Source organism: Lepisma saccharinum, chromosome 25, assembly GCF_977018435.1.
Source record: "Lepisma saccharinum chromosome 25, izLepSacc3.1, whole genome shotgun sequence".
Taxonomy (NCBI): domain Eukaryota; kingdom Metazoa; phylum Arthropoda; class Insecta; order Zygentoma; family Lepismatidae; genus Lepisma; species Lepisma saccharinum.
In genome coordinates, this window is record NC_139253.1 from 6,160,792 (window position 1) to 6,185,715 (window position 24,924).

Consider the following 24,924-nt stretch of genomic DNA (forward strand, 5'->3'; position numbering starts at 1 on the left):
AATCCCTGTTAGAGCTTTCTTTGTGTCATCAATGTTTCATAGCATCGTCGCGATTACCCTAAAATTGGAAAAATGCGACGCTAAATAAACAACGACGAGTGAGGGGTAAAACGCATTGATCTACGAACAAAGTAATCGCCGTAGAGTTTACACAAGATAAAATCGCGATTTGCCCAAAATGTCAGAAAAGCAACGCATAATAGGGAGAATACGACATAAAAATACTTATTACCACAGATAATACACGAACCATTTTTCATGTACAACGGAATGATTTACGTGCTGGAATTTCAGGAACTTGAAATTATTTCCGTATGTTGTGCTTCTGGGCATATCTCGTAACTTAGATGTAGAAATCATTCAAACGTAACGTGCATTAACTGAACAATGATATTTATCCTTGTAGAACATTTTTATGCACTTATATAAAATAATTAATTCGACCTTACGAGATATGTCCCGAATTATTAGCAGAAAATAAAAACAGGAATGGAAGGGTGGGGTGAGCGGACCATTGCGCTGAGACGCATTCAACTGTCACTGCCAAGAGTAAGATATGATTGGCGGAGAGGTTGCTATGACAACGCTTTACGTTTCGAAACAGCCGTAGGGTGGCTCCACATGTCCGGTTTGGTATACGCACAGATTACAAAGGAGAGTTAGGAAGTAAGCGATCTTATTAATCTGTGGACCAAACTGCTTCGTATTTATACCCAAAGTTCCAGCCTCGAACACCTGCCTTTAGGTAATTTCTTATTACAATATTCCAAATTACAACAGAAGGATATTTGAAAAATACATAGTTTGGCTATTAATAATTTACAAAGAAAGCTTACATATTCATTTGAGTTAACAAATATTTCTTTAACGTTAATAAAATCTTACATTTTGGAATTATACAAATTTAAATGTTCCGCCATTATTTAATTACAATTAGGTTAGTTCATCAAACATTGATAATCTTTGATTGGCAAATCTATATTTACATCATAATAAATGCCCGTTGTCTTAAGCGAGCTGACTTCATTAAATTGTTACAGAAAGGCGAATACATTAGTTCAACAACGCCTTGATTGGCGCGTTCATATTTGCGTCACAACCCGAACCATACAACATGTAGTATCATGCACATTAACAAGGACTCGAGGTAACACTATATAGATTTTTCTTTTAACATGGAAATTCAAAGTTACAAAATAAGTAAGGTCGTAACACAATAAACGCCGCTCAATTTTACAAGTTCACCCCCCCCCTCCTCCCGCAAACAAATATTGTGCACGCCAGTGGGTATCTATTGCAAATATGCTGTATTAGGAAACAAACTGCCGGAGTACTAAGTGAGGTGAGTGTACACGTACAGTCACGCTGGCCCACGACTCTGATTCTCTGTCTGCCGTGAAGGAAACTCGAGTTGCTCGTACTGAAACTACGCATGCGCAACCTGGATTTCCGATTTCCTATTTGATCGAGACATGATCGGAATCCCAGATTGCAGACTTTAACAAAAGTGTGAAGCAAGTCAAGATTCCACGTACTGCTGACGTAATTATCTCACTCGTACAATATTATAACGAGTGAGGTTGTGGTGGCGCATAATAAATTAATGATTATGTCCGACCACAGTAACGCCGTCGTTTTTTAACCGAAGGATACCAGATTCAATGCCAGGATATTGGTTCGGATTCCTCCTTAAACTGTAGATCCAGTCCCGATTATTCTATCTGTACATAAAGTATACTTAAAAAAAAAATCAAAAGTGGTGCTGATCACACTACTCCATTATGATCGTACAGTGGGACGCATAATCATATTCATGCACCTTGTTTTACCTAATGAGAGTTTATAGAATTTAAACAAAACACCAGACCAGCTGCTGACAGATTCTGCACCAGAATATTCAAAAACATATTCCTAAAAATACGTAGGATACAAGAGAAAAAACAATGAAAATAGTCGTGGACAATTTGCCGAGCAATACTTGTGCATGCCACTGTACCTACATGACACTGTGCAATGCACAAGGAATAAGTTCATCTACCTGTCATTTAGAGTCCAGCGCAGATAATTCTGCCGTGCGATGCGCGAAACAACTAAAGAAGCAGTGTTGCTAATGGGGCAGATAGAAAAATCGCTGCAGTGCGCCGATGCACAGCTGTTACGTACAACAATAAAATTAGAGAATTCAGGTCTATCTAACGTTGAGTTTTAAACGTCATGCATTATACCAGGACTAGGATTAATATGTACTAACAAGTGGCTTTGTATGTAGCTACATACATATGGACTAAAAATTCGCAAAATATGAACTAACACATAAGTAAAATTACCAAAAATGCTGCAAAGAAGACTTCTTCATACGATTCCTTATTTGAGTGATTTCAAACAAAATAAAAAAATATATATATTATTTTTCATTGCATTAATGCACTGGTGGCGTTCTAACTTTTCACTCCCAAAACCCGTATACACTGGTATGGAACTGCAACGGCAGATAATAACATGCCAACGTGTTAAACCGCTACAATTGCACCATAACACTCCTCCTGAAGCAGTATTATTATTTCCTCTCTGAGATCGGCGACAGTCGGTTGCCTTTGTTGTACATTTACAAAGGATGCCGGCTTCGACAACAATAACAAGTACATATACTGCCACTAGACGATAAGCTGCGCGGCTTTTTCTTTTGTTATGAACCAGGGCCGGCGCTAGTCATTTTGCCTCCATGGGAGGTGGCGGCAGATGCCGCTCTATTTCGACCCCCCTCCCCCCCGCGGTCATTACGCAGCAACGGAAAATTGAAAATCAATATATTCCTAACTAAAACATCAAAATATAAAATAAATAATGAGACTTCTTATGCTATTTCAATACTATTCAGCGCAAAAGAATATCTCGCTCGATCACAGTTTTCAATAGGCTTATTTTTTTCTTCTCTTCAAATTTTGCCGCTCTGGGCGATGGGACGGTTAGCCCTCCCCTTCCACCGGCCCTGCTATGAACTTGGTCACCCATCAAAGCATGGCAATTTTAACACAGAAAACAATATGTATCGCATTAAGCAGCAAAAATGACAGCCTCCTCTATGCAATTTCTACAAGAACACGTGCCGGAGCCAGAGTTGAAATGATGTTGGAGCCACATAATTTATTTATTTTGAATAATTCCAAAATTATGAAATATGAACAATTTGTTGCTGCTGTTCGCTGCTCTCTTGCCAAAATGCTTTATTGGGATGCTAACACCATGACTGGCTTCCTCCTTCATGAACTCGTGCACGTTGCTTAGAATTTCCCGAGCTTGGCTATGCAAGGTTTTTGATTTCAACTTCGACAGAACTGGAGGCATTATGGAATTTAACGTTCATTAGCAAACACACACTTTTACATACACACACGCAATACACGCACACAACGTCAAACCGGTCAAATACTTAGTATAAAATAAAAATATGGTGCTTCCAATCCAACAAAACTCACCGCCACTTTACCTGCCTTTTCCCCTTCCGTGACAGAAATAGTGCTTCATTATTACAGTTGGCAACACTAGTTACTAGCTAGCCAATGAACATGCACTGCATAAAAGAAGCAAGCACTACGCCGTGCTATATTGCCACATTAGCGTCCCTACCGAACGGTGGGAACCGCGAGCTGGAGCGCTATTCAATTGTTTTGAATGATGTTTGCGCGAGTGTGTCCAGGAATGGAATGACAATGTGGCAACAATAGCGAAGGTTTTCGAGCAGGGTAGAACACATGATGCTAAGAGAGAGGGAGACGAAACGAAAATTCGTTTCTACGCAACGGCAAATTTACGTGTGTGGCACTCTACGTCCAATTTGTTTACTTTAGAGGAGAAATATTGGTACTATTATGGTATGGGGGAGACACCTATAAATCATATATTTCCCACTTTTTTACATTGCTAACGTACTATCTTGGAATGCGGAACATTTCCTAAGGTGAAATAATGCATTTCTAAGATAATGTCTATTTCTTACATTTACGAGTACTTACTGTTACTTGTTATTTCGATTCTGTAACACATTATGGAGGGCGATAGCGTACTGGTTCAGGGCGCGTTGTGCGAGTGTTTTGTCGATTCATGCAGTGTTGCAACCTCGTTCACCGGAAAATACCTACTTTCGTGCCCGGATTTGAAATTATGCTAATACCTCGCGAACCATTGACGTTAGCCCCAAAAACCATTTTCCGTAAGGTTAGGTTAGGTTAAGTTAGGTTAGGCAAGCATAGTTAAAAAAGATTAAAAATACTCGACACGTCATGTTCTAGTGAAAACACGGCGAGTTTGAAACACTGAGTACGGGGTTATATCATCTCAACACACGGAACATTGTGCTCTCGTGCAGAAAACAAATGGCGGCAGCAGAAACAACTTGTCGGACAGAGATTTTCGCAAAAAACAACATATTATTCGCATTAAAATTGATCAAAACTACATTCACGAACTTCCACAACGCTACAGAAAATGATTTCCGTAAGTACTTTCTCCTGTAAATTTGAAGAAATCCGTCTCCCCTATACTATAATGTTACCGAAATATTGACATAAATAATTGACACACAGAGAGATAGTTTCTCTTGGTAAATTTGCGGAGTTTCTGCCTAATTCCCCTCTCCCCTAAAGTCAGCGACTATGTGTATATAGTATATACCATTTTATTGTCAAGCTGGAACTTTGCTACACTCTTGCAAATTACAGAATTAGACTTTCCCTTCATTAAACAATTTATGCTAGTGTCCCCAACGACAATGTCGAAATCGACCAGATATATTTTTCAGTGAATAAATCTTCTTATATGAATGTCACCATATGAACCAAGATGGTGTTCTGGATGATTCCGTTCATGGTACATTTTCCTGGAAATAGATAAACAAAATCAGTCATATATTTATAATATAACCTTAAAACTCGTTGCTCGAGTTATTACATCACGAATTATAAATGTATTGAAATTATATCGCACGAACCAAATTGCTATTCTACTCTTCTATTAAGGTTGAATTGACATAGGTGAATCCGTCCAAAATATTTGGCTAAATCCATTACATATGACGATGCTGCGGCGTCTGGATTCACAGCAATTCGGGCATCATAGGTGCTCTTTGTGAGTGTCAAATGTCGACTTAAATTATTCAATAACGTCACACTCAGATCTTTGACTTTCTAATGAAAAATAGTCTTATGATTTTCACAGCCTTATGTGATCATTGTACAGTCAAGGACACTTCTAGGTTGTAATGATCCCATTTACATTCAATGGGATCGTAACTTACAACTCAGAAGTGCCCGTGACCGTACAATATATGCGTAAGCTCATGATGCTCAAACTGGGAACCTTAATTGACGAGGTGAAATATAACACGATGAAGTTGCCAGAATAACACAGCAGTTAGTTAAAAAGCAATTATTAATACCTGTTCCATGCGATTTAAGAAAGAATTGACTGATTTCTAGTTTTGATCACCAAAAATTAATTCCGTTGACAATGGATTTACGAATCTTACGAATCTACGGTGCTTTATTATCCATTATGTGCCATCATGCATGCTACATGAACTATGACAATATGCTCTAGCAACTTATGTATCTACCTAATCTACACTGTATTTGTATGGGTTGAGACTAAATTAAAATTAATTAAAATAACATTTCTTACAGTTTTGATGCAAAGAAAATTTAATATTTTTAGATAGATATCTGTATTTTTCAGTAAGAACTCAACAGCATAATAAGCGTACAATCTATGTATTTATGCGTCAGGCTTCTGATGTGGCCTACTACAAATACTTGTATTTGGTGTTCATGATAAAATTAACCAAATTGAGTGAGAAACCGCATATCCGAAAGAATTTTTCTGAAAAGGGTAACTTTAAAGACAACCTAGCCAGTTGCTAATACTTACATCAATTCATATATTGTTTGAATTATTTTCAGAAATATAATCCGAGAAAACCTACACTGCAGTTTTATCTGGAAAGTTCTTTGGTATGGAACGATTTTAGCGATTCAAATCTATTATACTACAGTTAGGAACTTTCAACTTGAAACTTTCAGGTAGTTTAGGTTTCTGCGTCTTACACTGTAATGGAAATTTACAGGTAGAATTGAGAATCCTGTAATAAATCTTACCTTTTGTGGTACAGGATCTCTAACAAGAGCACAACAACGGAGCATAATATGCCAGTCAAATACACAAGAATCGCTGGGTAGAAGTCAACGATGCCCACACTTATAAATCCAGAAGATGATCCGCTACAGATGGGCTTCTGGGTGACTCTCCTTCGAAACTCTCTTGAAATAATCCCCACCTCTTTCAGCCATCTCAAACTGAAACAATATATTGAAAAATTGATACATTAATTATAGGAAGAATAAAATGCATAAGATTATCGGACGATATGCTCTTGTTATCAGAAGATGAAAGGTCAATGAACAGTGTGTTAGAAGACTAAAGTTCCCACTGTGAGCAGTTCGTAGTAAAAATAAATGTGAACAAGAAGAAGGGAATCATTATAGAGAAGAAATCATGGGAAATTACCATTATAACACCATTAAACCTTGTTTCCATGATATGAAAAACTCAATATGCTGACCAAGGCAGAATACTGTGTGAATTCAAGGCGAAAGATTTGAACAAGTTGAAATCGGGGATCATAAGAAGTGAGCTGTGGTCAGGAAGTGAAAGTGATAATGGCAATGACAAAAGAAGCCATTTAGAGAAGATGTGTGTTTTGTGGACCTTTGAACAAACAACTATGAAAGACACTGTGATGGTGTCATTGTATGGTTTAAAAACGTAAACTCTACGAAGAAGTGAGGAGAAGCGTCTAGAAGCTGTAGAAATACGGCTATGAGGAAGAAGTTCTGTTCTGTTGCCCCGCTTCTCCGTTTCCACGGGTCTCAGTGGGCGTTAAGCTTTAAGGGTAAGGAATCCGGGAAAGAAGACATCAGATAAAGATATCAAGTTAAGTGGATGCCACTCTGAAGGTATGCACGATTAGAGATCCAGGAAGTTGGAGTGAGAAAGAAAACGATGACGGAATGAGTGAAATATTTGTAAATATAAATGTGTGCGTGCGTGCGTGGCTATAGGGAGTAGATCGACACATTGTGATTAAAATCTGTATTTATTAGTTGTTGTAGTTTTCGAGTTGGTCCGCGCAGTGTCATATAATAATGGAAACAAATATATACTAAGAGTCAGAACCTTGAAAAGCAGCGTTTTTGCCGGCTTCGAGCTTTATCTATTAAGTGTAACTTCAACGTCCTTGCAAACTTTCACCAAAGTTCATTGTGCGCATGCGTGACTCACTGGGCCAGTCAATGCTCCGATTCGCGATGCTATGTATTCGGATGACATTTGGCGAATCGTGCTTTAAGACACTTTTGTATCATGATGATTGAATTAAATGAATATGAGTTTCATTTCATTTGTAAATAATTGTGAAAGTGTTTACAGTATTTTGGTATGTGAATGTGTTTTAGATAAGATGTAACATTTCCTGGTTATAAAATTGGACGTTTTGTGTTTTCTTCTTAGACATCCAAAAGACGTCCCCTGAATCTCCACAATTGGATATCCAAAACTGGATATCTAATGAACGTCCAATGGATATACGCAATATATGTGGATATACAATGGATGTCCCTTGGAGATTTGTGCCGTATGGGTAATCTCCTATTAGTAAATCTATACACGCATACACACACACTGACTAAATGTTTGTCAGTCTTGCCCCTTACGCTCTTCAAAATGAAGTTGGCGCTACAAATACCTTTTCGCGAGATCTTCCAAGTTCCATAAAATAGATTTAGCTATTCGTCCTTGAGAAATACATTCATGAGCCCTGGATAATTTCATACAATATAACAAATGCAAGAAAGCTCACCTCTGCGCAACATGTTCCTTGTACGGGGACCTCTTCTTCACAGGAACGCCAAGGACCGTGTAGGGGTAGAGTTGCAGCTCCTTGAAGCCGCACTTCTCGTGCTCTTGGAAGTACTCGCCCATCAGCTTGTAGGCGCCGGAAACGTCGACGTGGAAAGCGAACAGCTTCCTCCGAAGAACCTCCACCCCGTCTGGCAGCGACAGGAAACCCTTTGACTTCTTGTACAACCCTTGGACCAGTTCGTTCGAGGTCTCCTACAAGGAAGACAGAAGAGGTTTAGAATTATTTCCGAAATCCTTATAATACAGAGACCCGTAACTCTCGAACCAACTTGCACTGGATGCCAAAGCCTTACCTCCAATCAGGAGCGTGCCAGAGAAAGAAAATACAGTGTCTGAAGAGGTTTTGACAATATCATAAGTTTCATATATCGTTGAACCAATGTCAAAAATACAAATTAGGTTTAACATTTGGATAAATGTTGTCATTGGAAAATGATAACGGCTGTTTATTATCTCATCTCACAGGAATCTATCAAGAAAAAGCATTCAGAAACTTCACTAGGTGAAAAAGTCAAATTTTAACATTCGTGGTTTCTGCATTGGTTCGACGATATGTTAGAGAGAGGGGAGTATATTACCGTTGTTATTATTACCGTACAGACAATTCCTATATTGCGTTTTTGTTTTAAATCTACTTTATGCACAGATAGGCTAATCGGGACTGGACTTACAGACTAAAGTAAGATCCGAACCACTATGTTCCTGCACCGAGGTCGAATCGGGTAACACTTCATTGCAAGGCAATGACGTAACCATTACGCTAGTAACTACTTACAATAACCTCTAGTCGAAAAAGTAATTAGTTGCAGTCATCATTACTCGAAAATTGAACTACAGTCTGTCCTGGGTATCTCTGGAGTAAGCGAAGGAAAACAAGTCTCTGCGCAAGTAGTGACGCGAGACGGCTCCACCAATGAACACGTGAGAGGGAACGGGGTTGCGTGGAGGGGGAAAGCGACTGCAGTTACCAATCTTCGCAGCAGCGCGTACTGCTTCGCTCTGCCCACTGGATTCCCTCCCCTTCTCTGACGATATGCGCAGATTTCTCCATAGATTCAGGGGATAGAGTATAGTTGCAGTTACCCTTAGTCGAAAAAAAACCTAACTGCTACTGGTAACTGCGTTTCAAGTAACTCTTTGCTTCCACATACTGGTGGCAACACTGTACTCACATTCGGATACATGCGGTTGTAGAGGATGTCCTGGAAGCCCACTTGGTGCGGGCCATGCAGAAGGTCGTTCAGTGTCCTGATGGCAGAACTGGACGTCTGCAGGAGGGAGACGATGCACGCCGAATAAGATGTGAACAGGAACACAGAGAGAACGAAGAGGAAAAGGAAAAGAATACGGGAAGATCCTTTCTTAGGCTCAATAGTAGAACCTAAAAAATATATAAAAACATTTTTATTCATCAAAATAAATATCTCTTAACAGTTAGACTGATGGTAAGTATGTACAATCACATGCAATAAAACAGGGGCACCCATATCCTGATATACTAGCTTCAATGCATCATTTGATTGATAGATTGAGTTGACTTACTTCGCTTTTCTGCCACTTTGGCTAATCGCGATGATGAGGATGAATGATGATAAGATAAAGTGGATCAAGGGACAATCACGAACGCACAAGAGCACAACACAAACCCCACAGATAATTACACTGGCTGTACGGCTGGTAACTGCACTCACGTCCCTCCCACGCGCTCATTGGTCGAACCATCTCGAGTCAGTACTTGCGCAGAGACTCGTTTTCGTTCGCTCACGCCAGAGATTTCCAGGACAGACTGTATGTCCCAATATGTTCACTTAATAGCCTTAATATGTAAAATAAATTCACTAAGCGGGGAGTGCATATCATAGAGCGCTACGACGCCAAAGGGCTCGGGTTCCAGTCCCGCCCTGGGTATGGACGTTCTTTGTGAGTGTCCCTTCATCAATATCATCATATTATCACTCACCCTCATTGTCGCGATTAGCCCAAAGTGGCATAAAATGACGCCAAATAACGAGAATAGACGTATAAGAACGACCCTGAATACCTTGCTGGCAGATGGCTCCAAAGGCAGTCAAAGCGACGTCAGAAAACGATTCCTGTGATTTCACATTCTCCTCTTGGACATCCTTATTCTCCATGTATAAAACCAGGAACAACAGGACCGTTATCACAAAAATCAGAGCGCAGCAGGCGAACCACACCGTCCTCTCGAATGGCAGAGTGAATATGTTGGTGACGGACGACAGGGAAGGTTGCCGAAATAGAAATCTTGGGCCTCTGAAAGGGGAAAATACTTTAGAAACATTTTTTTTTGGGCAGTTTAGCCGTATAAGAAAGGTATCTCGTATTAAATAGCAATACTAAAAATCTATTTTTGTATTTGCTCGTGTGTCAACACGTAGATACACATATCTATTCTTAAGAGCAAATAAGAATTAAGCAACATAAAAATGTGAACCAGAAACCAAGTTAGGCTAGCTCCGAATGTTCAATACAGGCTGAGCGTTTGCATACAAATTTAAGTTGCTGCAAGGCAACCATGAGATATTCATTTCATTTACTACAATATAGCTTCTTCCCTTACTTGTAGCTCTATTTTTCACACATCTTTTGAAAAGTATTAAACACACTTTTTTACTTTATTATATCCAAACATATCCTTCATTGAGTTATTAAAACTCATGTATTTTTAACACTTGTTTGGCATTGCCATCTAGCGTCAAGCTTTTCAGTGAAGAGAATAAGCTTTCTGAAAACGTGAATGGACGTCCGCAGGATTTTTTTTCAGGGAGGGGCAAGCAAGGTAATTTTCCCAGGGGGTCAAAGGAGTATATTTTTTCCCCCATAATAATGATTCCCCTCAAACAAAAATGCTGCTTCAGTCTGAAATTATCATCTTCCTACAACGCTCTTGTAATAATTATATAATAAATATATTATTGTAATAATAATAATAAATTACTCACTGAAATGAAATTATGTGTGAAATATATATTTTTTTTAAGTGGACATTCATTTTCCAGGGGTCGTTCCCCCCTTTCCGGACGTCCATGAAAACATGTAATGGCAAGTTGTAAGCTTGCATCAGGCTTGAATTAAACCAAGTGGTAGTTACCACGTATCAAAATTGTACCAAGCTTGTCACACAAAGCTGCACACTTAAAACAAGCTTCCAACACGCTTATCTCAAACATGCCCTATCTAACTGGCTTTGAGAAGTTACACGCAAGCGACCTCAAACTTGCCATAAGCTTTCGTGCTATCTAGGAGCTCGAAACCGGATCCAATATGACCATATCCTTACTAGACTAAGTTTAAAAGTGATGTGGTGAAGTAGATGAAAAGGAACCAACACAATGCATTAGGCAAACTTGAACGTAAGACCGTTACCTTCATAACACGCAACTTCGCAACCAATCCTGGCAAAGATTAAGTTACAAGAATCAGAAAATAAAGCACACCCTGCCAGTTTACTGAAAAACGTGTGTTTTTTGAGCTTGGAATCTGTTCGAAGTTATGAGGGTCAAAGCAAGAACCTTTCAGCCTTATTAAATTACTTTCTTAGTATGATTACTACCCTGTTGCATAGAAGGAACTGACCAGTGAAATGTTGCCTGAACTTACTTGAATTCCGTGGTGTCCGCTGCATAGTCTAGGACGTCCCATCGCCTCTTCTTGATGGCCAACCCAACAGCTCCTATCTCAGCCTTTCCTGTCTGCAGAAGACCTACCACTCCATCAAACACCCCGTTCCTCCAGTAGCCCCAAGACCTCACCAGCATCACGTTTGGCCTGTAGATAAGGAAGACCTCAGGACCTCATAACTATGAAAATATTCTATAGGGCTATCGATCAGATTAGTTGCGGAAATAATTCTAAGCTTTCGAGAGCTGACTTCTCTCTGGACTTCTACCCTGAAGATGAGGGTGACGTTAGCTCTCGAAAGCTTGGAATAATTTCCACAACTAGCCTGGTCGATAGCCCGAGAGAATCGTTTCGTCATTCGACGTCAGGAAAGCTTCAAGCCTTACCTCGTAACTATGGCTAGGATTTTGACTTTGCATGCATGCACACCCTCACGCGCGCGCGCGCACACCATCGCACATCACTGTGTGAGAACCAGAGTGATGTAACTCCAATTTATGAAATTTACAGGAGAGAGGAAGTAATGCATTCTTAGGAATATGTCTGACTCTTAAGAGTCAGTAAATTGGAGACACGTGACTCCACCTTAGTGCTAAGAATTAGAAATGGAGATACGTCGATCTGAATCCAAATATAGCTCTTGAGAGGAGATTATTTAAACAAAACTGGAACAGCATTTTTGGAGTTACGTTCATCTGCTTCTCATACGACGATATATATATATATATATATATATATATATATATATATATATATATATATATATATATATATATATATATACTAGGGCAAATCAAAAAGTAAGTTACACCCTCTGTATAAAACAAACAAGACACATTAGAAAGAAAATAATTATTACAGAAAAATGCATGAACATTTAACTTTTTTCGACAAGGTATTCCAAGCACTTTTTGAATCGTGTGACCAGTTTTTTTTTTATTTCTTGTGTGTAAAAATTCCGTCCAATTTCAATTGAGTTGACTTTTGTGCTCATCGGTTAACAATCGTGGCACCCAGTGAGAGCACAGTTTACTATACACCCAACTGGTCATGAATCAGCATAGACATATTATTGTATGCAGAGGCGTCTTGTGAACTCATGCGGTGCATGCTGCGCATGCGTCAATTGTGGGCAAAAAGGACAGCTTGCTCTGCGACGACATTCATGAACATTTCTACATTCTAATTTCTTCATATAGGAGAAGTATTTATTTTACACGAGAGAACTGAACTAAGCTTATATTACATTTCTTGGATCTGAAGTGAAAGAAAGTAAAAATTATTTTCCCACAATTGACGCATGTGTCACTTCAGATCCAAGAATTGTAATATAAGCTTAGTTCAGCGCTCTCGTGTAAAATAAATACTTCTCCTATATGAATACATTATAATGTAGAAACGCTCATGAATGTCGTCGCAGAGCAAGCTGTCCTTTTCCGACAATTGACGCATGCGCAGCATGCATTCACGAGACGCCTCTGATTGTATGATATGTTCAGTTCACTTGCAATCTCTTTTAATTTTCACGTTGCGGTTGGCAAGGATGATTGCATTCACATGCTCCGTTTTGTCGATAGTGTTCCAGTTGCAGGCTGCCCGACACACTGTTCGTCGTTCTTTCGAACATCTGGCACCATTTCCTGACCATTTGATGTGACATTGCATTCCCACCATACACCTCGACAATTTGGCGATGGATTTCACTCTGATTATGCCTTCGTGCCCACAAAAATCAGACGACTGAGCGCAACTCAGTGTTGGACTCCACCTCAGTACGACACGCCATACTGACACGGTGACCACTCCCATATTAAAGCAGCTGTAACGTGCCTGCTTCGAGTATGGGGAGAACACATTCCGGACAGTGCTGCCACCAAGCATGATTATTTTCTCTCTTTTAGTAGAGGAACACGGCTCGGGTGTAACTTACCTTTTTGATTTGCCCACGTATATGTGTGTGTGTGTGTGTGTGTGTGTGTGTGTGTGTGTGCTTTTGCAGATGCTACCTTATGGGGACACTCGTCAGTTGTGAATCCACCTTATGGGGACCGCACCGACTTGTGGGGACCAAAATCCGGTCCCCACAAGGAAATCGTTACGAAAATACATTTAGAAGCCTCGGATCACTGCCCTTGAATTTTTGAGGAATGATAACGGAATTACGTAATAGGAAATACATGGAAGATCCTGATGGATAGCACCCTTACTTGGGAAAATTTGTTTTTCACGTGTCCCCATAGGGTGGCAAATTTCAATGCAACGTGTGGGATGAGCTTACTATTTTCCACACCAGGTGGCAGAAAAATCGCGTCCGCGTTACACACCCACACGCTCTGGTTTTATCGCCCTTGTCGGTACCCGGGGGGAAGTGGAGTAAGGGGGGAAGTTTCGGGTGGTGGTGCGGTGAGAGGGGAGCGCATACACACGATTTCTTTCCGAGTAGACCTTGTGGGTACCGGAGAATCACCTCCCGGTCAAAGGCCAAGATATTCAAGGTGCATCGGCGCTCGTCAGGAGAGGTTGAGACAGTGTCTGGCTGAAGGTCACTTTTTACCCCACAGCTTTCTGGAATTCGATTTCCGAAATACTTTTAATTCTTATTATTTGGCGCCATTGCCCTCTATCTAAATCTATGTTTTGCAACCGGTGTTCCTCCACAAGGTCACGGGTGTGCTGCGAACTTTTGTTGTAGTAACAAATTGAATGTAAATTATTTAATCTGACTACCATGCGAGAGATCCGGGTTCGATCCCCAGCGGGGGAGAACCAGTATATTTTCCACCTGTTCAAGCGGTTCTGGCGCCCACCCAGAGTCGTATAAAGTGGGCACCTGGAGAAAACTTTTGGCGAAAGAAGGTGGCCATGGACGTGGTGCTGATCACTTCACCCCCACCTTCGACCGTGATCAAGAAAGTGTAGGCTCCAAACTCCACACCCACTTTACTCCTTCATGGCATGGTGCAATGCACAGGGAAGCACTTTACTTTTTACCTTACAAATTTGTTTTCTTATGTTTGTATTTTTCGCTCTGTCATTGTCATGACTTAAATAAGACGCCCCTTGATGGCAAGGGTCAGTTTCTTATTACACATACATAATCTCTACAGGCGTTTCGGATCCATATAATCAGCTGCATGAATCGTTTCAATAATAATAATAATAATACCAAAAGTACCTATGAGTGCAGTGAATTGTATTATTATTATTATTATTAGTAGTAGTAGTAGTAGTAGTATTTTTAACTGATTATATTGTAACTCATTCCTAAACTTTTAATTTATATCAACAGTGCCGTAATGTATTTTTTTTTAGATAAATAAATTTTATGATGTGCCGTGTTCAGTACTGGATAATTTATGGTATTCTGCGAGGACAAGAAGGCTGCGGAACATTGCTCAACCTTTACTTTTACAGATGACCGAGTATTTTGAGGAATTTAGAATTATCAGAAGGAAAAAGAGGGGAACACCATACTTTCGGAGGTATTTTCTTATGCCCTGGTACCTTAAAAATAACTCAGGACGTGAGTTCCGCGATTTTTCTTTTACGGATTCCCTTTTTGATTCATCCTTTATTTTCCTTATTTTTTTGTTTACAGTAACTCACTGCGACATTTGCATGAAGAACCAAATTTGTTCGGTTTTCCTGAACAACGTTGGTTTTACAGCATTCTACGAGGAGATAAGTAAGATTAAAATAAATTTTAATAATAGTAGAAGGTAAATGTGTGTTAGTGTTCAACATTAATAACATTTATGAATACAGATACAAAGTCACATAAGTGTGTATGTAATTGGTTTGGTAATGTTTTGTTAGGATAGGTTATATTGTGTGTCGTGCGCCTTAATGTTAGTGTTAGTGTCAGAAGGAAGTCATGAGCTAAAAAGACGTCCGTTAAAAGTGTAAAGTTAGAGAGGCCCTATCACGGGTAAATACATGTTCAGTTATTTTTCCCACTTATTTCTCCTTGATTCAACCTTGATAGCGAGAAAAGATTAAGATTGAGTTGAAGTAAAGAAACTTCTTTTGGTACTTAATTACTGCGATGTGTAGGGAGTAAAACCACAGACTAAAAAACGAGGGAAGAACAACGTAAATACCTATTTTGTTCTTTGTTTCTTGACTGTAAACTTACTGTTCTCTAGGACACAGCCTATATATTATGCAAGTTCTGTCCCAAAAGTAATTAGAATAATTCTAGAAAAATCGTTTTGTTGAAGGTACTGGTGTGTGGTGGCTATCGAATTTGAATCTTCTCAGAACATTCTCTGCACATAAATACTATCAATTAAATTCAATACCAATTTATGTGATGTAAAAATATGAATAGAATTTATATTTTTTCACATATGCCTTTTTGAATGTAACAATGCCATGGTACGTTTAATATTGTTGCCCAGTTGCTCGATAACTTAGAGACAGTCAAAGACGACAGTTGCTACCACTAAGTTATCCAGATACCTGTACCCTGCAGGTATTCATCATTGTTCCAGCCTACTAGGAAGGAGTACTTGATTCTTCAAACTGTTAAGGGTTTTCAGCGACGCATTTATGCGCAGCAACCGTAGGCGTAACTTAGCAGGGGCAAAGGAGACACTTGCTCCTAATTTTTTTTGGTTTATGGAGATTCACGAGATAATGGTACTTTTGTTAACCTCCTGAAACCATAGGACTAAAATAATCAGTAATTTTATGATTTTGCAAATGTAACACCTATTTATCAAAATAGTCCTGGATGATATTTCTATGAGCTGCAAAAAAGAAAATATTCTGCTCAACCCCACACCCCCCCTGAATTAAGCTCCAAGTTTTTATACTATATTCTGAGCATACGAAACAAACATTGAATATTTCATTCTGTAAAATAACGTAAAGTTTTATGGTTGACGTAAAAGTCTGGATCGTCTTAATGTGAACGAAATTAAATAACGTCTATTTCCATGAATTCAATGGCGCTTCCAGAAACTTAGTAAGAAGCCTAATGCTGCTTTTTCACTCTTGCAGATGTATTTTCCCAGCATTTCATATTATTTTTGACCGAATCGAGCGGAAGTTTACGTCCACTTTATGCCCGATCTGACCGAACTGGAGGTACAAATTCAAAGCGCGACAAGGACAACTTAAAACATGACCCCATAAGAAATCAAATCCTGGAACCTATATTTACAAGATCAACGTCCTATCGGCGAAGCCCCTAGGTAAATTCCTCGGTGTATGTGTAAATAAAATAGAGTAAGTTAGTTAGCATATCTTTTTAACCGTGTTTGGAATTACAGTTTAATGTGGAATCGGTCCCGGGGGCCCTTGATTGAAGCTTCAACCACTCGCTATCAGTTGTATTACGTTTTTCATTTTTCTCGGTACAGGATATACAGTAGAGCGTCGATTATCCGAACGTCGGTCAACCGAACGACCGCTTAACCGAACTGTGTACTCGCTCACTTTCAGATATCTGTAATGAAAAAAGTACGCGACTTAGCTGCTCGTAAGCGTGTAGGCTTGCTTAGACAGACCAAAATAAAGGATTTTTTTAAACGTTAATTTTGTGTACTGTGTGTATTGTTCATGCAAAATGCGTATGTAATATGTACATATTTTTGTTTAATAAACTGTACCACATACTATATATTCCTACTAAAGTTGCCTTTGTACGTTACTTTGTAATACATACTTAAAGAGATGCCTGTTTTTATGAATAAATTTACTGTACAGTACTTCTTTTTGGCAAATAAACATGTACAGTTCGATTATCCAAACAAACCAGTTTTCCGAACACCCATGTCCCCCAATTACTTCGGATAATCGACGCTCTACTGTACTTATTTATATTTGGGTGGTCACTGCTTCACATCTCACGACAGCCTAAAGAGTTCTCGTTGTCTTGTTGAGTCTAGTCAGGCGACTGCCGAGATAGTGCCGCTGACGCTTTATTCCCTGCCCTTTATTTTCACTTTTTATACACCGTTATCCTCTCGTCGCTGTTCAGTTAATTTTGAGGCCTCCTCGATGGCGCAGTGGCAGAGTCGTCGCCTTGTCATCAAGGGGTCCCTGGCACATAGTGGTTCGGATCCCACTTTAAACTGTAGATCCAGTCCCGATTAGCGTAACTGTGCATAAAGTTGACTTAAAACACCAAATCAATCAATCAACCAATTCAGCTAATTGTGCATATAAGCAATGATGAGTAAATAAACAAGCACCCAATCACAAAAACGATCCTTCAATTTTCCGCTTCTCATTAACTTAATTCATAGCTTCCAAGAACCTTTCAGCAGACGTGAATAAAAAAACGTAGGTCGTTCCCCGTGACGTAAGCATATCAGAATCAGCTGCCTTGTGACTTGAGAAGGAAAGGAGAAACGTGACAGGTTAGAAGTTCAGATTGCAATGCCTCGATTCGTGATACCCACACACATGCTTGGAACCTAATGTCTTGTGTTTCGTTGTTGATAAAAACACAGCAGCCCCAGAGAACATTCGTGGAAGTTGCTCACAGCATGTCCACTGCTCCATTTCGACCTTGAGTTCCTTCGCTGGAATCACTTTGAACTGCATCGTGTGATGTAGGTATATTGGAAGTCAAACGTCCCATCTTGTGAACGTCGAAATACATACATCTTTTATTATAAAGTTGATATTACAAAATATATGCTACGAATGATGTGATAAAAAATTAATGGCAGTTATTTTCCTCAGGACGTCTAACTGCCAAGCGGGTGGCCAGGGTTCGATTTCCGGGTGGGGCATGATATACTTTCGGAATTTTTCCGGCCTTGTCCCCGCATAAAGCGGGTCTGGGCTCACACAGTTTCAAATCTGTTGCTACCTGGGGCCAACCCTGAGGGGTAAAGGCGGCGGCAGCGTGATGCTGATCACATCACCTCCAAATGGCCGAGATCGAGTTCGAGAATATAAGGTGTCCTATACCTAAATCCCCTAAATGTGCCTTTATGGCATGGTGCTATCTGCACGGGGAACTTTACCTTTTACCTCGCATTTATCACAATAAACAAGCTATGTTTAATATATATTAAAAAATATAGTTCTGACTGGGTAAAGGCTGTGTAATATCCCACTTTATTTTTCATGATTTTCTGTAACGTTACTAAACACGATATTTATTGCCATATTTTTTTATATTATATTTTTGGATTCTTTTATATTCCTTTTAGGAAACTGATTAGCGAATGTGTAAAGTGTTTCTCTCCAAGTCCATCAGCCCGTATGAACGATCAGTGTCTCAAAGCTACAAATTCAAAAATAAGATAGACCTAACAGATAGTAGGTAAATACATCTCTATCGGACCGTCCGTCTGTTTGGCCGTGAGGGACAAGAGTCAATGCGAGGTGAGACATCCATATCACAGAATCTGTTGACGCTACATCCGCAATAATAAACACAATTTAACGACAAAGAAAATTCTAAACAATCCCTGTATAAACTATCTCCAATCCAATCCAAAAGTCGGAAACCACCCATATATTTTCTCCAGATATTATATATTTATTAATTTATTTAACAAATGATGCCACAGAACATTGTTCCATTGAGACATGCATACATTTTGTGCATTATATATGTGCATTACATATATCTGTGCACAACATAAATTGTTTCACTAATTCCTATACAGACGAACCCCTCACCCCTTTCTCCACTGAGCCCGTAGGACTCTTTTGAATGATTGAAATGACAGACTGTTTATATCAACGCTCGGATCATTTGCTACTACTTCATTATAAGTTTTACCCATTTTCCACATCGGAGATATATTTACATAATTTGTTCTAGATTTTGGTACATGAAACAAACCGGGTTTCGGTCTGCTTCTCATTTGAGGTACATGATATTGTAATGCAGACACTAACCCCATAGAGTCTATTTTGTTATTTGCATTTTTATATAACGTGCTCATCAAATTAAGATTAAACTTTTCTTCAATTTTTTCAATGTTAAACTGCGATACAAGCTCAGAGTACGGATTGAATTTAGGATATACTTTCTCTTCTCTATACTTTATGAACCTCAAAAACTTGGACTGAATCATTTCTATTACCCTCATATGTTGTTTTTTTTGTCCAAGGGCTGCCATATTACCGATGCATATTCTACGAGTGAGCGTACTAGGGAGACATACAAAAATTATTAATATTGATGTACTTTCTAGATCTTCCCCACATATTTTTATCAATCCTAATTTCTTATATGCTTGGTTAACGATATGATGCATATGCTCTTTAAAACATAGATCCGTGAATTTAGTGACCTTAGCTATTTGTTTTCCTCCCATCTGACACTGGAAGTTTCTTTTTATTTCAGCGTTTGTTATAGACATTACCTGACATGTATGAAAGTCTATTATTTTCGCTACATTGTAGTAATCTATTTACGTCTGCCTGCAAGTCAAGGCTGTCTTCGTCAGAGCAAATACCTAGGTATAAGTCAACGTGATTTCGTAATAATTTTCGGGAGGTCATTAATAAAGAGTAAGAAAATGAGTGGGCCCAAATTGGATCCCTGCGGCACCCCAGAAGGCGTAGGGTATTCCCGAGATATGTATCCTCTATAATTGACAATTTGCTTTCGGTCCATGAGGTAAGATTTTAGCAGCATAATTACGTTTTCAGAAATATATTAAAATACGATAGTTCCTGAAGTAAAATGTCATCATTTACCGAATCGACCGCCTTGGCCAGGTCAGCATAGATACCTATTTCCTTTCGTCTAATTCATAAGCTACAAAATGTGCAAATTTGGCAAGGTTTGGGATTGTCGACCTCCGCGATATACAACCATGTTACATGGTAGATATAGCCGGTCGTACGTTGGCCATTATTCTGTCGTACAGTATTTGTTCAAACACTTTGCAAAAAAACTGAGAGAATTTACACTGGCCTAAAGCAATCAACGTTCTTTGCATTTGCCTTTTTTTGGGAAGGGATTAAGTTTAGTGATTTTCCATTTGATGGTAAGTTGTGATGTTCTAAAATGTTATTGAATATTATACTCAATGCTTTTATTAGCAGTTCAACGCACCCCTTGACCACATAGGGAGGAATGATGTCCATCCTCACTGCTTTTTTGGCTTTCAACATTTTAATTGCTTCCTCGATATCATTCAATTCGATATGCGATATATCGAGTTGGGAAAGCACTCCGGTTTCGCACTTATCTGATTCAACTATAGAGTACTGTAAAGAATCTTTGTACACCGATAGAAAGTAGGTAGTAAATGCATTTACAATATCGTGTCCATTGTGTAAGATTTCATTGTTGTATTCAAAAGTATCACTACCTGAATCCCTCTTTTTATTTCTAATATAAGTCCATACATTATTTACATCTATCCCTATGTTTTCCTCCGTCTCACGCATGTACGCTTTGTACGCTGCTGTTAGCCCTTTCTTTATCTCTTTCCTAAGATTCTTGTATTTACCTTCATGATACTCTGCGTTGCAATGGCCTTTTCCCCACTTTTTGTCATGATATAATTTTGACATTATTTTCCTAATAATGTCACCATTGAACCACACAGGATATTTAGGTACCTTGATGCGTTTTAGTGGTACGCAGTCATTCAAAATATTATACAAAATATCATAACACGTATTAGTTAGTGTATTCACATCCTCAATATCGCATAGATTTACCCAGTTATAGTCTGTTAATTTTCGATATAAAGACTGGAAGTTCGCTTTTTTGAAGTTTTATTGAAAATTTACATTTTCTGCTTGAGTTGAAACATGGACCATTAATGTAGCCATATGCGGTATTAGGAGATAAAGTGCTTCATCTCTGAGACATGTTAGATACCCCGTCCGCCATATTGGATTCGCCATATTTGATCTAACCTTTTTTCAAATGAGAATAGGGGTAAGTAACACATCAAACATCTTTGACAGTTTTCGAGTTCAGGAGAACCATGATTAAGTACGTAATTTTATATTATGCAGACACTCAAAAACGAATAAAAATCCCTTAAAAAGGATTTCAAAATGTGATATTTCAGAAAATTTCACGTTATTTCGGTATGACACATGATTCCCTTTCCAATTAAAAAAAATAAGCGGATTTGAAGTTGGAGCGGGTATTCTTGTTGCACTCTTTAGTCCAAGACACAATGGTAATGATATTATTGGTTTAACGTTATGCGTTGTCATGAAATTGGGTGGTTCCATGTTTTTGCCTGTTTATACGTCGGTACTTTTTGACACCCCGTAACTTCGAAAGTAATACAGATATCTTAAAACCGGATTTCACCATTCAATTTTTCAGAAAGTTTTACATGAATTTGATATGTCATTTACCTATTCCCATTTGAAAAAAAGAAGAAAAACTTTCTATCCACTTTCATCAATTGATTCTCATTGTGTTGCGATTAACCTAGAGAGGTAGAAAAATATCGTAGAATAACAAAACAGGAGAAGAAAGTAAGGTATGGACACATAGACTCCTACATACTGCACGTGATTGCATTCACGGTTTATAATATCTGTAGAAATTATATGGGTGTTTCTCTTTCGACTTTCGAATCACCCTGAATTTTAAAGTGGTGACGTGACCGAAACGGTTGGAGCTATAAATTGAAATTTGTCAAACCAACCGGACGCGTTATTAAAAATCTCCATTGGGTCTTTCATTTAATTGTTGTAGTCATTCACGAAATAATTGGATAGATAGTAAAAAACCATAAAATAGAAGCGTAGATAGGTAGACCTATCAAATACTAGCATGGAGCGGTATAAAGTATCTGGATGTGAGTATTCGTCTGTTTATGGGAGGCAATGAATCGAAAGTCAACAATGAAAATATTCTTATACTTAAATATCTTGGACTCAATTAAAGCTACGAACGTGTAATTTGATAGATATGTTAAATAGCAACTTCCATGGGCGTAACTTGGGACCTAACTTGGGGGGCGGGGTCAGGATAGAATTTTTTTTCATCCCATAACTACTGTATTTGTAAAATTAAAAAGTTATATTAATATAAAATCAATTTTTAATTAAACTTTTAAAACCATTAATTATTTATTGGAAAATTAACAAGCCGAATAGAAATTTTGAACACACAGCAAACTTTTGTTGTTATACTTAATTTAAACTTAGGAGATAAAAGAGCATTCTTCTTTCTGGTTGCAAATATTAGTCCTTGGGGGCTTGTTTTAAGGTGGCCTTCCCCACCTGAAAATACTTGTTTCAAATGGTACATGTTAGAAATTTTAATATTGAAGGAGTTAAGGTCAAACTGTTTCAACAGTGAATAGATGATGATCATGCACATTCGCTGATGCCAGAATTATTTATTATATAGCAAACTGTCCGCATTTAAGTGTTCAATTTAATATTTTTTTTTATTTAAAGTAACATCTGGTTATTCACGTGGGAATTTACAAATACAATTGTTGTCAATATTCTTTAAACTGTAATCAAGGGACCCAGGTTCGATACCTGGTGGAGGCCTATAGTGATTCGGATCCCACTTTAATCTGTAGGTCCAGTCCCGATTATCCTATTAGTGCATAAAGTTAGGTTAGAACAACAACTTAACAAGATAATTTATACGTCACACATCATGCATGAAACTTTTCAGATTCGTTGACTTTCTGCTATCCACTGTGTACGTCCCAGCACTTGAGCCGTAGAGAAATATCGACTTGTATAGAAATTTTCACACGCATAAATCTTCCACGGTTTCATGTGATTTCCGGTGGCCGTGAAGAGCAGGACTTCCTCCATGCCGTAAGGACCACACAGTATTTGCAAAGCCCTGAAAACCTGGACAATACCTACTTTATAAATTGGACATTTAACCAATGTAGTTCTCTTTCTAAATTTTGTAGTCTTTTCTGTGAGAGGGCGCGATAGTTCGCTCTTTGTATTTCTGCCATTTTTTAAAGAAGAAGAATCAGAGCTCAACTACAGCGCCTTGAATAACGTAGTGTGGAAAACGACCCAAGAAACTGGTTCCCCAGACGGATGAGAAACACAGATTGCAGTGCGATCAAAGTCGGTGCTAATTTTCTTATGCAAGTAATGCGGCTTTGTTAGTTTTTGGAATATATTATGTAGATTTGTTTGTCTTGAAAGGCGGTACGTGAATTGATGGAAACAGTTATATTTGTGGAGTGATTTGCAGTCACGAAATGGCATTAATTTGGAAAGAAAAGTAAAATAAAATTAATAAATAAATAGCATGCGTAACACAAGAAGAAACATCGCAAAGTGATTCCGGACGTCAGGTGTTGGATTGTGTACCAGAGTTTTATTTTTTTATGTTATTAGAATATAAATAGTATCCTGAGAGATATTTCATACCGAGGAGACAAACCAGAAGTGTCGCTTGGAAGCCAGCAGTCCGTAATCAATGCAGCCTTTCCAAACGTAGGGACACAAGCTCTGACTGCACCGTTTCCTCAAGGAGATTTTAGACCAAAGCGACACGCGACAAACGATACGAGGATTTCACACCAAAGCGACATGGGTCCTTCGGTCCAAGGCAACTTTCACACCGAAGAGACGCATGTTGCTTGGAAACGAGCCAATCAAGAGCAACATTTCACATCGTAGCGGCATGACGGGAAGCACAGGCCAGCGTTCAGTTGGTGAAATCCTCAAGCGATAAGTGTCGCGTGCCCCTTGTCGCTTTGGTGCACAATCTCCCTAAAGCAAGACACTCATTGCATCGCGCATGCGCGAACAACAAACCACGGCAACATGTTGCAAGCTATTGAAGAAATGGCCCAGTTTGAGCGACGCACAAGCGACAAAGCGACACGTGTGACTTATCGTGTCGCCTAGATCTGTTGTTGTAATGTGCGGTTTTTCGTGTCGCCTATCTGTTGTTCGCCCAATTAGCAGCGAACCCTTGCCAATAGACTGAAGGCACCATGTCGCTTGTCACTTACTTGGGAACTCCCCCTGTAGCGCGTCGCATCGGTCTGAGCATCCTTTCTTTAAGGAGCTTTCCGACCGAAGTAACAAGTAGCACGCGAATACGCCATATGAACGTGTCGTTTTCTGTTTGGACCCTCATGTGCAATGAATGCTATTTTACAGTCTGGAAGTGTGTGTCACTAGTGACAGTGTGAACATCCGCGTCGCTTGTCCCATTGGTTTGAAAGTTTCCTTACACTCATGTTGATGGCACTAAGAAAGTTTTGTGGGGTTCCCCTTGTCGTTTCATGCAATCATCATTATCATCATCGCCGCGATTAGTTTAAAGCGGAAGAAAAGAGACTGTAAATATCCAAAATACAAATGCTTCAGTGTGTATATCTTTAAAAGAAATGATGATGATGATAATAATAA

The 24,924-nt window shown here is 38.9% G+C and overlaps 1 protein-coding gene across 1 annotated transcript in view; it reads right to left on the reverse strand.

The window, feature by feature from the left end:
- Window positions 1–6,112: 6,112 nt before the first annotated feature.
- The window catches only part of LOC145979001 (ionotropic receptor 84a-like), a 57,036-nt gene continuing 38,224 nt past the window's right edge, over window positions 6,113–24,924 (reverse strand). Inside the window, 5 exon segments of the mRNA XM_083112060.1 lie at window positions 6,113–6,347; window positions 7,910–8,163; window positions 9,144–9,352; window positions 10,013–10,245; window positions 11,593–11,760. Of these exon segments, the coding sequence (XP_082968186.1) occupies window positions 6,113–6,347; window positions 7,910–8,163; window positions 9,144–9,352; window positions 10,013–10,245; window positions 11,593–11,760 (1,099 nt within the window).